Genomic DNA, 14,986 nt, shown 5'->3' on the forward strand with positions numbered 1-14,986 from the left:
GATATGAAACGTTGGTGCGGGAGGTCAGTGATGGTTGCTGTTGGTTCTTGATGGATAAAGTGTTTATGAATAAACACTCTTCATTTTATTTAATCACCTCGGTACAAATATAGGTATACATATATAATAACAGACAGCTCAGAGGCACACTATGGAAATCACAGAAATTTAGCTTAGTGCTTGGGGCACGCCCTCAGTATTGCCACATCCTTTAACAGACTCCCGCCTACCACTTTTTAGGTTTTGCCTGCATACAAGCTGGCGCGCATGCTTGCAAAATCTTTTGTTACTAAAAAAAAAAAAGTAATAATTTCAAGGGGCTTGGAACCAGCCACTTACTAACCTGAACTTACCAGGCCTACTCCAACCATTGACTTTGTTTTGATTAGAGCCAAACACACACCTATCTGAGTCTAAAGGTTCATTCAACCTCATGAGGTTAGATGGTTGTCTACCCTTATGTGTTTCCTTATAAATAAAATATCAAAACAAATATAAGGCAGGACGCGCTCCAACTTCCCTTACGTCTTCTTTCTTCAATGCCTTTTTCTCTGTCTTCTTTTTTTGTTGACATCAGTCTTCTTTTTTCATTCTGCATACCATCTTCTGCCTTCTGTCTTTGCTGTCTTCTTTACTGCAAGCCATCTTCTGTCTTCTGACATCTGTACTCTTCTCACGTCTTCTGTCTTCTCACGTCTTCTGTCTCCTCACGCCTTCGGTCTTCTGTCTGTTCCACCTGTGGTCTTCTTCAGTTTTTTGGTGCTTTCTGTCTTCTTCAGCCTTAGATCTTTTTCCATCTTCTCATGCCTTCTGTCTTCCGTCTTCTTTCTTCTAACATGCATGCCAATACGTTTCTCCTTCGTCTTTTTTTTCTATGTAACTGGCTTACAAATATTAGAAACATTTTATAATAATATTTGTTTTGAATTTAATAAAACAAACATTATTATAACCTTTGTCTAATTTTTGTAAGCCAGTTACATAGAAAACAAGCATTTGCAATGCAACGGGTTTCGCATTTGCTCGAGATAGAGCTATTCCAGTTTTAAACTCCTAACCAGACTTTTCTTGCCACATAAAGTGAAAAGTAAAACAATTTCACATAAGCGAACCCACAGCCCCAATAAAGCGTGACAGAGACACACAAAAGGAAACAGAAGTTCACTTGCAGTGGAACGTATCGGCAAAAGTGCAATTATCCATGTAACCATCAAAAGTGCAATTAGCCATGTAACTGGGTTGATGTCACACAAAGAGCACTGCTGCCCAGGGAAATTGCGCTGCCTGCAAAATAAAGAGAAAAAGTAGCCCAGAAACCATACGGAAAACATGGAGCCTTGCGTTTTCCGTAGTCCGTTGGTGCTATTGAGGAGGGCTAAATGCCGGAAAAGGCATGACGTATGCATGCCTTTCACAAAAGAAATGAAGCGAATTGTAAAAGGCAAGCCCACGAACCAACAAAATTGATGGGCATGGTTACAAGTCCCTAGACAGATAACAGGGACGGAGCGCTTTGCGCGCTCGACCCTAAAAAGACAAAGGCGAAACCAATTGACTTTGCCAATGCTTGTTTTTCATACTACTTAATGCCCTATTCCAAATGAAAAGCCTACGGAACACCGCATTAAGGAAGGGTCGTTTTGCTTAATTACAAGCTGCCTTATGCCGTGTAGGACACCTTCACCCTGTAAATTTAGATAACTTCATCTTGCACCCTGAGGATTTTAACGTTGAAATTTGGAATCAAAAGTCACCTGCGCGCAACGTGCTGTTGCCCAAAAAGCCAGGCCAAGCTAGAAGTGTCACATTTAGCGTGATAGGTCAGACATGCTGACTTTAATTGTAATTATATTTATAGAGCGCTTACTACCCTGACGAGGCGTCGAAGCGCTTTTTGGCGAGTAGCACGCCATTCCGGAACCCAAAAGGATTAGTGGTGGATTTTAATGAAAACCTGGAAGTGAGTAGGCTTTCTACAACTATTACCCGTTCTGTCGTGCACTACAACGCCCTTATTCCTGCTGCAAGCCCTCGCTTGCTTTATCGCCGAGAAATGACACTGACATTTTTTTAAAAACCACAATGGGCGGGACGACAGACACATGTGATGTGCAGGTCACGTGACAGGACGTGTGAGTCCAACCCGGGTCCTGTGATTAGCGTTCCACAGGCTGGGTCCTCTGATGATATCCCGGCATGCTAAGCGATTTCACCCTTCAGAGTTGGGCTGGGGCTCTACCAGTTGAGCCAAGATGGCTGATTTCGAGGATAGGGTGTCCGAGGAAGAGAAGGTAAAGCGCAGCGCTTTCTGTTGATACCTTGTTGCTGTCACCATTGACAGGTCCTCTGACTAGCTTCCTTTAGCCTAGAGCTCTTCTGTCTACCGTCAATAAGATTGGGTCGCTCCGTGCAATCCATTCCGCAAAAGACCCAGCAGAGGTACGCAGGGAAGACGTGAGAGAAGGAAGGCAAAACTCCCAGATCTTGTAAAGGGACGGTACAGGAAATAGGGGTAAACAAGTTAGCCTGAATACTAGGTGTTCCCTGTATACGCTGGAGGAAAGACAGTAGGGCACATGCAAGGCAATGTGCAGAAGTTTCTTAAGCAGGACAGCTTGTCTTTGGCTGAGGGGTTACAGGCTAAATAATCCAGTTGGAGCATGGTTGTGCCTGCCCCCCTAGTAAGAACTTGTAATTATAAGGGAGTAGTGAAATCTGTTTGTGTTTATAATGACCGGGTACAGACGACGAGGGAGGGCAAACTGAATAAAACTAGGGTCAGCTGGACAGTTTTGTATGTGATAAAAAGACATAGTGGAGTCCGTGGCAGCGCATAGTCGGTTATCTACAGCATCCTTTTATTGTTGGAGGATTGTAGAAAGGCGCATATTGTGAATGCTGCCAGCGACGGTCCTTGGATTTTAGGGTCCGGGGCAGAAACGAAATGTGCGGGGCCCCTCTAATTTTCATACAGCGTGATACATTCATGGCTGTTAGTTTCTCAGTAGTTGCTCATGAAGTTGCTTTGTGCAGACCCCCTCCCCCGGGGCTGCCTCCACCCCACCCCCCCGCATTCACCACTTTGAAGCACCTCTGACAGCTTATAAAGGGCTGAAGGTGTGAGAGCTGCCTGTGTGTTAAAACTGGGGGTGGGGGTAAATTCTAGGACCACAGGCATTCCACGGTGCCTCTGTCTGGACAGGAGGCAAAATTGCAGGACAAATCTGCAGAATGTCTCATTGCAACTAGGACCATAGAGGGTAGATCCTCCTGTGGGTCCCGCTGCACTATAGCAAGGAGGCGCCGTGAATGGGACAGCCCTCCCAATGGGCCCCATTGCAACAAGACACGTTTCTTTCAATTGGAAAGGCAGGTGGCACAAAAGGGCAGGTATGCCGCCGTGGTCTTACTGTGGTGTCCTAGTACGGGCCCCACGTTGGTGGGCTGAGTGCAGGGCCCGGAGTGGCTGCCCACACTCCCCATGCATAGTGCCGATGCTGAATGTGGCAACTACAGAATTTGTGAACCGGGGTACTTGAATCAGCTTGTCAAGGGTGACAGCTTAATTGGAGGCGGAAAAGGGGTGAGGGTCTAGGACCAGGTGACCTTTGTGACATAATGGTAGCTTTGATAAGGGCATCACTGGCAAATGGCGCAGGCTTTAAATCAAAGTATGAAGGTTACTAAAGTAAGACATGTTGGGAAGAATAGCTTCCTCCACACAAGGGCAACATAGGTTTGAGAATAAGAGGTAGTGTGGCAGGTTACATTATGGGGAGAGGTTAACTGGTAGGTTATTTTGGGCATGCAGTTGACCGTCTGGGATATGCCACAGGCTGAAAAAGCTAACATGGGAAGGGTGGGTGACTCGGGTATGACAAAGATTGTGACAGTAAGGGGCAGATATATACAGAGTAGAGGTGGGCGAGCCAACAAATTAAGAGGGAGAGCCAAGCTAAGGGTCTTGCTTGGATGTTAGAGCCCACACACAAGTGAAGCCTTACAAATATTTACTACTATAAATGATACGACAAGCATCACGTAAAATACTATAATCTCTTCAAAATTAAAAAAAAGTGTATTTAACATGTGCAAGCTTTGACATTATTAGAGCTCAAAGCTCTGCATGGAGAAGTACTTATTAAAGGTGATTTTTTTTGTATAACTGGTATTCTGAACTAAAATATTTGAAAATGCCTTCATATGCGATAATAAAGAAAAAAAGTTTTTGTAATATAAAATATTTCCCTCAGATCACACAGTTTACATAGGGAAGCTGCGATTTATCAATGGTTTCTGGTTTCACTTGTTACAAATAAGCTTGCAAATGGTTATTTGTCCTTAGTTACATTAAGGCTTTTTTTTTGTTTACTTCAGTGCATTTTTCTATAGTCTTTAAATGTAGCACATAGATGACCCAAAGGCCGAGCAATTTACATGAGCACCAGTTACATTGCTCAAGGTCACATGCATTGTTTATAGGCAGAGGGAAATTAAGTGATTTCCCCAGAATCACAGGATGTTGAGCTGAAACCGAGACTCGTAGTAAGTTCCACAGGCGGCAGCTCAAACAGTAACACCACATCCTGAATGTAGGAAGAGAGGCAGACAGAAGCCACAAGAAAACTGGACCCGTGATGGGCTGGAGATTCTAACAGGACCTCAAATGTAGTCAGAGCCTGTCTTTAGGGTTTCAGTGGCTGGCCCACCTCTAATACAGAGCAGTATAGTTGTTGAAGGTGTGTGGTCAGGGGAGGGACTAACTAGATCTTAGTGATCCAGAAGAAAGAAAACCTCAGTTTCCGAGATTAGGCAATTGTAGGCAACTAAATTTAGGATTATCATGACCTTAGAGGAGCAGCGTTCATGTAGGATTAACAAGAAGCTTGATTATGGTTTGTATGCATTGTGAGGTCAGCTGTTTCGGAGAAGGGCAAACACATAAGGCACCATGGACTATGAGCAGTATGTAAATTCCTTGACAGGTCGTAGTTCATGTAATGGTATTGTAACAAGCATTACATTGTAACATGAGCAAAGGGGGTAAGCTGTGATTACAGATAATTGGATAGTGTGATGGATAAGGTTCCTAAAGGAAGGCACGCATTATGAAGACCGGCAACCAGAGAAGATGGTGACACCATGATGGAAAGGAAAGGGTAACTTATTGCCCTGCACAGACGTGAGGAGAACTGCTTGATCTTGGCCAAAGGAACTGGAAGTGAATGTTGTATCGCTACATTACACTAGACCAGCTCAGACGTTTGCAAAATGTTTTATTCATAGGACTGTATAGTCAAATGCACTGCTACCTGGAATATGTGTTGGGTATGCAGATTGTATCCAGTACTCAGTAGATAAATCCAATGCGAGGTAATTTGCTATATAGTAAGTTAAAGAAAGGGTAGGTATCTTGTATGAAAGAAGATAGTCATGGCAACCCTGTTAAAGGTGTTTAAGGCCAGTTGGCAGTTTTGGAGTAGAACAGCCAGAATATGAGGAATCAGGGCACAAGGAGCAGTAATTGAACCTTTTTACCAGGACCTCAACAGCATGGCAGAGAGTGGGGTTCTAGCACAGGTAATTGATTCTTATTGAATGAAAACCAAAGTATTGTCATCCTGAGCAATTGTAAGTCTTGAAGTGCTGCAGGGAGTAGCCATTGAACGGACTTTGGAACTAGATAGGGCATTGTTTATGTTTACATGACAACAATTGCAGGATCCTCATGAGCAGTGGCAGAGCTATGCAGTAGGGCTGCCTGGACTGGGGCGGCCGGGAAATGGATAACCTCTGTGAAGGAGGATAGTATCACAGAACCCCTTGAATAATTGGATCAATGTGTGAAATAGGCAAATAGTAAAGATCACTATCAGAGCAGACTAGCTGAAAGTGGTTAAATAATTTGAGGGAAGACCAAAGTACCGTGTTTTGGGAAGGAAGATGATCATGGCAAAGGTTTCTCAGCGGAACAAGATCAGAAGAGTGTATTCAGTACAAAGACAACTTAAGAAGTGATAGTAACCTGTAGAAGAGGTGACCAAGCCAGGGGGGCCTGGGCGTGGCAGTGTCTGAGAAGGAGGAGATAGGAGCATCCTAGAGAGTTGGTTACTAGCGCATGCTGGGCGTGGCACAAGCCACCCGAGAAGGTAGAACATAATGGGGTATGGCAAGTCAGGGATGCAATGCAACAGGCAAGGTAGAATCTGAAAGGGCCATCTGTAGCTGAACAGAGGGCCTGGTACCCATATCCTAAGAAAGAGGGCAGTCAATGTTTATAACTGAGGTTTCATGTTCTACCTTACCGAAGGGACAACCTGACAGGCAGACAGCTTGTCTAAACGTCCACCTTATGTAGAGGGCTGAGTAAGCTATGCAGATGGGGATTCACGTTACTTGATAGCCTTTCTAGGGAGGACACTGAGAGCAAAGGACATTACAGCTGCACAGTTTTAAGCTGTCGCTAATTCTTCATTGACTTAGTTTGTTTCAGATTTGTGTTCCAGTTTAGTTTAGACGTTTAAGGCATCTTAAAATCACATGCGAAACAGTGGATAGATCATGTCAAAGAGACATTTGACTGTCCAAGCCCCTTTACACCTTAAGAGCTACGTGGTTGGGGAGTGAGAGGAGTTAATATTTGCCTGATGTTTGCTGCAGTTTCTTGCCTGATATGTGTCAATATTTTATAAGCATTGTTTTTCATTTACACCTTATGCGATGGCAACTTTTCACCCTGTGTCTGATTAATTGCTCACCTGCACAGTGCTTGTGTTTCCTTGTAGGGCATTTAAAGGAGGAACTGATATTTCAATGGACTGTTCAAACCATACGTCGACAGTTTACTTATTTCATTTTCTGGCAATTTCTGCTCAAAATCTAAAGAGTGTTGGGGCATAATTTCATATGGCTTTAAACAGCAACCACTTATTAGATGCTTATGTATTTCGAATAAAACCAACCAGTCTGTAAATGTTTATGTATTTCTAAGTCAACGTCTTTAAAAATGTTGCTCAGACTTTTTAGTTTGTCTAACGTACCGTGAGCATAGACCAGTCTCTTCCTGTTTGAGCTGCTTTGCCCTGCAGCCAAATAGTTAAAATGTTTCAAAGTCCTAGACTTTTTTCTAAAGCGTTTGTGAGCGTTCCATTTTTTTTCATCTTGCGTGGGCGCGTGTCTTAAGTTTTTTTTTTTTTCTTTAATCTCCTTTGAAAGGTTCATGTAAAATAATTATTTGCACAGTATTTATTTGTACATAGTCCTTTTCAACAACCTCAAAGTTAATTAGCTTCAAAGACGTTGTGCCTCGCTCTTTTTGAAAAGCGTGCATGAGAGCTCGTTTGATTGCTTTCTAGATCTGCTACTAAAAAACAGTGCCGTACTTTTGCGGCATGGTTTGGTTTTTAAAGATACTAGCGCCCTGGGTACATGTGGAAGTTCCCTTTGCTGCCAAATGAGGTGGACTAAGTGTAGCTGTATGTGCAAAGGCGGATTTGTTTCTTTTCTTGTAATTGATGTCAGGGAAACTTAAATATGGTGAGGCAGGGTGTGGTAGTTCCCTACACTGCTCTTGCTGAGTGTAGTCATATCGGAGCAAAGATGTTACTTTTCAGCAAAAAGGTAATGCTGCAATCAAAGTAATACGAAAGCATGTCAACTTTAGGGAAATGCCGCCTTTGATTTTACTAATATAATTTCCTGTCGTTGTTTTTGTGCCTTGTGATTGTTTTTTCTGTTTTCATTGGTTATTGTTTCTTAATTAGCGCACGTTAAATTGTAGTCAACATATTTTTTTTGGTTTGCACCCAGAGTTGAAAAAAAACCTCGAAGGAATGCTAAGTTATCTTTGTATCGGCGGCTCGAAATAAATAGGAAATATTATCCCATGTAGTGCAGGCAGTGTAATAACATTCTATTTATTCATAGAACCAGTTTAGGAAGATTTTAAAGGCTTTTTAACATTATTTCATATGTAAGTTGATCTTGTGCTCTTACGTTTTAGTGTATAGTAGTAATGGTACTTACCATAACCTGCATCTGTTTTCATTGATCTGTGCTTGTTCCGTAAGTTCACCAGAACATTGCTCGGTTCTTTACCAGGAGTAATAAGAGTACTCTTTTTAGATCTTGCCTGAAACGGCGCATGGCGTGTCACTGTGTGATTATTGTTAAAAAAAAGTAAAAAATGTAACAAGCATTTGCTATGCAGTGGGTCTCGCGTTTGCTCGAGTTAGAGCTAGTATCATTGTAAATTCCTAACTGGACTTTTCTTGCCACATAAATTGAAAACGGAAAGTAAAACAGTTGACATAAGCAACCGATTCAAAGCTCCACAGCCTGCATGAGTGCAAAGGAGAGGCACAAAAAGAAAAAAGTCCGCTCGCAGTCAAACGTTTTGGCGCGTCGATGACCAAGGCGGTAATAAAACTTCCCAAAGGAGAGACAAACGTAAAGCATTTACCAATGATAAATGATTTTTGAAAGGCAAGTCAATGAACGAGTGATAGTGATGGGCGGGCAGTGGGTGTGGTTAGAAGTCTTCAAATAGAACACGTCAGAGCGCTTAGGCGCTCGACCTGAAAGGGCTTGGGGCCCACCCATTGGTTGGCTATATTGTCACTTTCATTTCTTTGGTTTTCATTTGTTTGCAATGGCAGCTGGTTTCATTTTGCAGGTCACTTCAGAAGGCAATTGGAGGATTTTGGTTTCAACTATTTAGATTAGAGACAGAGACAGCAGATTTGAGTCCAAGTTTCTCTTCTGTGTGCCTTAGTGTTGTTTTGTATTCGTAATTGCCTGTAGGTGTGGCAGTCTTTGTCAGGATGTATGTATATGTTTTGCTCTGTCTTCATGCATGGATTCTTTATTTTCCAGTGAGTGTATGCATAAACTCTGTCTCAATTGTCTGTGTAGAAGCTAATTCCCTCATTTTGTCATTGCTGTTCTGGTACAGTGTAGGTGAATGTGATGGCTGTGCCTTGCACTCACAAATAGTGACTAATATTCAGCAAAATAAAGGAAGCCTGGAGCCGCGCTCTGCTAACATATGTAATTCTAAGGGAGCATGGCCAATGAAGAACAGCATGCATGCTGATAAGGCGCAATGCCTGACAATTACACTTACTGCCTTCATGCTATGTCAGTCCCTCCATGCACCTAAACTACAACAAATACCCGCAACAGGATTCTAAAAGCTCACAGTTCTTACCTCTCCAACAAACATTGGCAAAGTCTATATGTCTCGTCCGAGTGAGATCTGTTGGCTTTGTCAAAGTGTTGTATTAGTCATGTTGCACAGCACCGTGGCTGCAACCAAATAATAAAAGCCACATAACAAGGGCAATGTTGACCAAGTCAGTGTTTTTTTTTCTTTACTTTCATCCATGTTGCGCAGCATCCACGCTGTGCAACGTGGCTAACAAAACATTGACAGTCAGTAGATCTCAAATCGACAAACCATTGGCCTTTTCAATGCATGTTAGGTGTGGCTACAGATAGATGTAATCTTTTTGCAGAGCTCATGTTAGCACAGTAACAAATGTAGATCGAGGGTGGCTGTGGGTCTGCTTGATTTATTCATTGGCTTCTTTTGCTCAGCCTCCTTAATCTGCTGCTTGTTTTGAAGTGTACATTATATTTTGGGAGAGTCCCTGCCATTTTCAGTTTATACTTTTTTCTGTTTGCATTTTGCATTCGTGTTTGCCATACAAGTAGTTCATGGCTGCGGAAGACACAGTGCAGCATCAGACATCTATAGAGCCATCTGTAATGGTAGGCTGCATTACCATAGGCAGATCATGTTTAACTACACCTATATTGATTAATTGGCAATTTGTAAAGCACACAATGTCTCAGAAACAACCTATCATGGTGCTAAGTACACTAGACAGAGATCAGGTGTTTGTTGGATAACGCAATGAAAAGCAGTAGAGACAATGCTGGCATCATCCCAGACACAAACCTTAATAAATAAAACCTTTTTGTGTTCTGTATGTGTTATGCTGTACAGATCTGAAGAGTGCACTGGTAGGGTATCTAGCGCTGAGCAGGTGTGCGTTTAGGCTCACATAGGGCCTAGGGGGGCTGTCCAGAAGGCCAGTTATTCAGCTTCTTTGGGATTTCAAGAAATGAGGAGGAAACTGTGTAGTGTCAGGTTGTTCCACGTTTTCGGAGTGGTGTATGAGAAGGTGTTTTGCTTACTGCGGATTGAGCTGGAATAAACTCACACACTGAAAAGAGTCAAAAAGAACCTCTGGAATCTTAAGAAGACATTTATGAGATCACTTTGCAAGGCTCGTAAAGGAAGGTCAGTAGAACTGAAAGTGCACATTTTAAAATGTGCTAAAAAATAAAATAAAAACATGTTGAAAGAATCTTCATAAACAGCAAATATATACATGCAAATATATATATATTCATAGACATTGCAAAGCAAATAATTAGTAAAAATTCATCACCATGGGGCCCATCTGGTTCTTTATCTTTCTCTCAGTAGGTTCAAGCTGTAGACTCCAAGGATAGGCTGCGGAAGAGAGAGAGAGAGAGAGAGAGAGAGAGAGAGAGAGAGAGAGAGAGATCTACCCTCATGGGGTGTCAGGCATTCAACGTCAAAATCCTGACTGAAGTCTCTGAACCTCCCACTGTCAATCCTGGGTCTCTTTACATACTTTAAACAAGCCAGATGGGAGAGTTCTAGAAAACCTCCCCCTACTCCCTCCTTGTTATTCAGAAATGCTGGCTACTTCAGATTAGTTTTGAAAGGAACACACGTCAAAATTGGCCAAGATCCCAAGGTGCCCTCCCTCAAAACAAAACTGTTCCCTGCTGTACCATAAACATCATCCTAGAAACATTCTTATCAGCCTAAGCCCTCGGTGAGAAAGAACATGCACACATGCAGCAAAAAGCACATTGTATAACATGAGCAAAAAGCACATTCTATAACGTGGGCATGGAAAAATACTTGCAGCTTTTAACGTGGCGGTGACTAGTGCTAAAATATAGTCAATAAGCAAAATGAAGCTGTTGGTCACTAATATCACGATGTGCTGCTAGTTAAGTGCAATGTGGAGTCAGTGGTCAAAACACAAATATCATTACACTCCACCCTTTTGACCAATGATGCATATACCCTATAGTCCTAAAATCAACTTTTTTTTCTTTTAAAACATTACAGGCAAAATAGGTATGCATTTTACACAGCAACATAATGAATTGATAAGAGCAATCAGTATAAAGCAATATAAGTGTGAGTAATTTTTTGTTTTTTAACCAGTAGACCTGCTAACTTATTGACCATTCAGATATCATGAACAGCTAAACCAGACCCACCTACAATAGAAAGACTTAAACTTATATATTCTAATTGGGATAATAATTGAATGTCTGCATCAAAGTCTTCACTTAATTGAATAGTGTCTCTAGGATAACAAGTATGTATAGAGTTAGATGGAAACATCATGAGTTCTAACCATTTAAAGGTACACGGTCCACCTGTATTGTTTTCTGGAATTTAAGTAAAAGTGAAGTTCCCATATGAAAATAGTCAGCCAACTGGCAACTTGAAAATGCTTAATGCGACTGGCAGCAGTCACCAGGTTATAACAAGCTATGTGGCTGGTTCCATTAGAATTGCAATCAAACAAGTTGATAGGACATCCATGGTACTCTGCATTATTCCCATGCAGGACTTTGATCTGTGAAGGACAATGTGCGCCAAATGGATCCATAGGTATTGCCTTTCCAAAGTAGCAGGAGTGTTGCACAACATGATCGATCAATCAGGTTGAAGGTAAGGGTGTTGGGTCCCTCCCGAACCCACACGCCCGAAGGGAGACCACACAGCACACCCATAGTCAGAGGCAAGCTGAAGTATGATCTGTAAAAGAAACACATATGATCTTTCTTGCAAATAACATTTGTCAGCTGAAATGTTCTCCCCTTTTCCTTGTTTTATGATCAGCAGAACATTATTTGGGTCCTTGGCTTTAATTTCTGCAGGGCCGTTTGGGGATTTTATCCACACCTTAGCACCAGGGTTTTTAGTCACTTGTACCAAAACCTCCCTCTCAGTGTACTGTCAGAAGGGCTGGGGCAGTCTCCTTCCTCACCAATCCTCCATACACTGGTATTAGGATATGTTGGGCAATTTTGTGAGCATGTTGGTCAAGGCCTGAAAATTCTAGTGCGGAAGGAGCTGAAGCTCCAGGTTTTATTTCCCAGTACATGATGGTGGTGGCCACTTGGTTGTATCAGGGGTGTTTCAGCATTTTGTAATGACCTGTCATTTAGAATCTGGAGGGCTTCATTTAAATGTTCTCTACAGTTTTTCAGAGTCCCATCAGATAATATTTTAGTGCAGAATGCCAGGGGTGCCTTTGTTTTTCCCTGCTTTTGCCACCTATTTCAATTTACATATTATCCCTGGACAGTTACATGCAACTCCATGTCTCCTTCCTGCACTGGCCACAAGTCTAAAGCCTGTTGAATTATTTCTCTTGCCAAATCACACGCACACTGCTGCTCTTCACCCCATTCAAACTCATGTTTTTTTGTCACTTTGTACCAAAGGGTTAAGGTTTGACTCAAATGATGGACATACTGTCTCCAAAAATCAAACAATCCCATGAATCGATGTGTCTCTTGCTTAGTGTGGGGAGTGGCAAACTGCAAAGTCTTTTGTTTCACCTGTAGCAACATCTCTATCTTTCCTTGATTCCACTGAATCCCTAGAAACTTCACATTTTTAGAGGGTCCCTGTGTCCTTTCTGAATTAATCATCCACATTTTATGCTGCAAAAGCTCCATAAATATATCTTTAACATCCTTAATTTCCTGCTGGGTGTAATCTTTTAAAGAATGCATTTCAACTCCTGCCAAATTTTGTGGGTTATTCTTTTTATTTCTGTGCATGCTGGCTGAGCACGAACTATGTTGTGCTCCGCTGGCTCACCCTGGTCCCCACTTTCTTTAAGCTTTTCATCACTAGAGTTTGAAAAATCTGCTGTCCCTGCGACGGCTTGGTAGATATCAGCCTTATCTTGTAATAACTTATTCTGCCAAGACAGCATAGTTACAGTATTTTTTTTTGGCAATAAATTGTTTCTCTAATTTCTTATTTTCATATTCTAACTGCGTACACTTCTCATTCATTTTCATGTAAGCAGAGAGGAGTATCCAAACCCTCCTGTCAAGAACAAAAGGGACATGATTCCATTCAAAAAGCATCTTTTTTAAACATAGAAGAAAATGTAACCCTTCTGTTTTACCCAGGCACCTGTCCCAAAATTCAGAAAGTCCTGATAAACAAGAAAACACATTTGCAAGAGATCATAAGGCATTTTAATTTCACATGCATTTGCAGCTGCCCTCGACTTAATGCCAAACATATTTTCACTTTTAAATCGTACACTTTCAACTTCCAACCACCCTTTAGACTGAAGACTATGCCAAAGTGTTGTGCTTTACTTCTGACCGAGCCAGAATACAGACACACTGAAAAGAGTCAAAAAGAATCTCTGGAATGTACCTCTTAATCTGAAGAAGACCTTTGTTAAATCACTTTGCAAGGCTTGTAAAGGAAGGTCAGTAGAACTGAAAGCTCATGTTTAAAATGTGCTCAACAATAAAATGAAAACATGTAGCAAGTATCTTCAATCTATAAACAGCAAATATATACTTGCAAAGATTCAAATATATTATACACAACGAAAAGCAGATAATTAGTAAAAACACATCACCATGGGACCCATCTGGTCATTCATCTTTCTCTCAGTAGCTTCAAGCCGAAGACTCCAAAGACCGGGTGCGGAAGAGAGAGAGAGAGAGATCTACCCTTATGGGTTGTCAGGCATCCAACGTCAAAATCCTGACCGAAGTCTCTGAATCTCTTACTGTCAATTCTGGATCACTTATATACTTTAAACAAGCAGAGGGGAGGATTCTAGAAAACCGCCCCTCACCCCCTCCTTGTTGTTCAGAAAGGCTGGTTACTTCAGGTTAGTTTTGAAAGGAACACTTAGGAAATGGCCAAGATCCCAAGGTGCCCTCTCTTATAACAAAGCCGTTCCCTGCCACACCATAAACATCATCCTAGAACATTATTATCAGCCTATGCCCTTGGTGAGAAAGAACACGCAGAATAAAAATATGAGCAAAAAGCACATTGTATAACGTGGGCATTGAAAAATACTTGCAGGTTTTAATGTGGCGGTGGCAAATGCATAAATAAAGTCAATAGGCAAAATGAAGCAGGTAGTCACTAATGTGACGGTGTGCTGCAAGGCTAATGTACAACCTGAAGTCAGTGGTCAAAAGACAAATATCATTACAGAAGGTTCAACTGCCGGATCTGGTTTTCTGCATGCTTGGCATTGTGCAAGTAGGAGTCCGGATGAAGGGAGGTGTCTGGAAGGTTTGTGAAAGCAAATGCAGTTGTTGAGGTATACTTGACCTGTGCTATGTAGTGCCTTAAAAGTGTGGGTAAATAGGTTGAATTGTGCTCATTTGTGATTGGAGAGCAGCATAGGAGGTTGAGAGTGATTCTGGCCACCAAGTCCAGAACGGTCTCCAGCTTTCTGGTGAATTATTTGTTGATCCTGGCATATGAGGTGTTTCAGAAGTTCCAGCTTGCTTCTGACAAGGGTGTGCTGATTGGGAGCCATTTGAAAATCTTCCTCAGCATCTTCTGGGTACGGAAGCATGAGGCAGTGACAGCATTGACTTGGTTGGTTATGTCAAGTATACTGTGGATGATGATCCTGAGGTTTTTGGTGTGGATTATGGGGGTGGGTATAAGTCCTAGTTCTGGCCACCAGGTGGTGTCCCACAGTGATGTGCTCTTTCCGAACATTACAATTTCCATCTTGTTGGTGTTCTGCTATAAACAGTTCATCTTCATCCAGTAGGCAATTTTAGTTACGCAGGCATTGAACTTGATCTTGGTATGGGGCGTCTTGTCTGTGAGGTAGAGAATGAGTTGCATGTT

At 42.0% G+C, this 14,986-nt stretch overlaps 1 protein-coding gene across 1 annotated transcript in view; it reads left to right on the top strand.

The window, feature by feature from the left end:
• The first annotated feature begins 2,135 nt into the window (after positions 1-2,135).
• Positions 2,136-14,986, top strand: part of CAPZA1 (capping actin protein of muscle Z-line subunit alpha 1) — a 174,392-nt gene continuing 161,541 nt past the window's right edge. The window contains exon 1 of the mRNA XM_069238669.1: positions 2,136-2,291. Within this exon, the coding sequence (XP_069094770.1) occupies positions 2,253-2,291 (39 nt within the window). The 5' untranslated portion in view covers positions 2,136-2,252. The remainder of the gene's footprint in view (positions 2,292-14,986) is intronic.

Source organism: Pleurodeles waltl, chromosome 6 (assembly GCF_031143425.1).
Source record: "Pleurodeles waltl isolate 20211129_DDA chromosome 6, aPleWal1.hap1.20221129, whole genome shotgun sequence".
Classification (NCBI taxonomy): Eukaryota; Metazoa; Chordata; class Amphibia; order Caudata; family Salamandridae; genus Pleurodeles; species Pleurodeles waltl.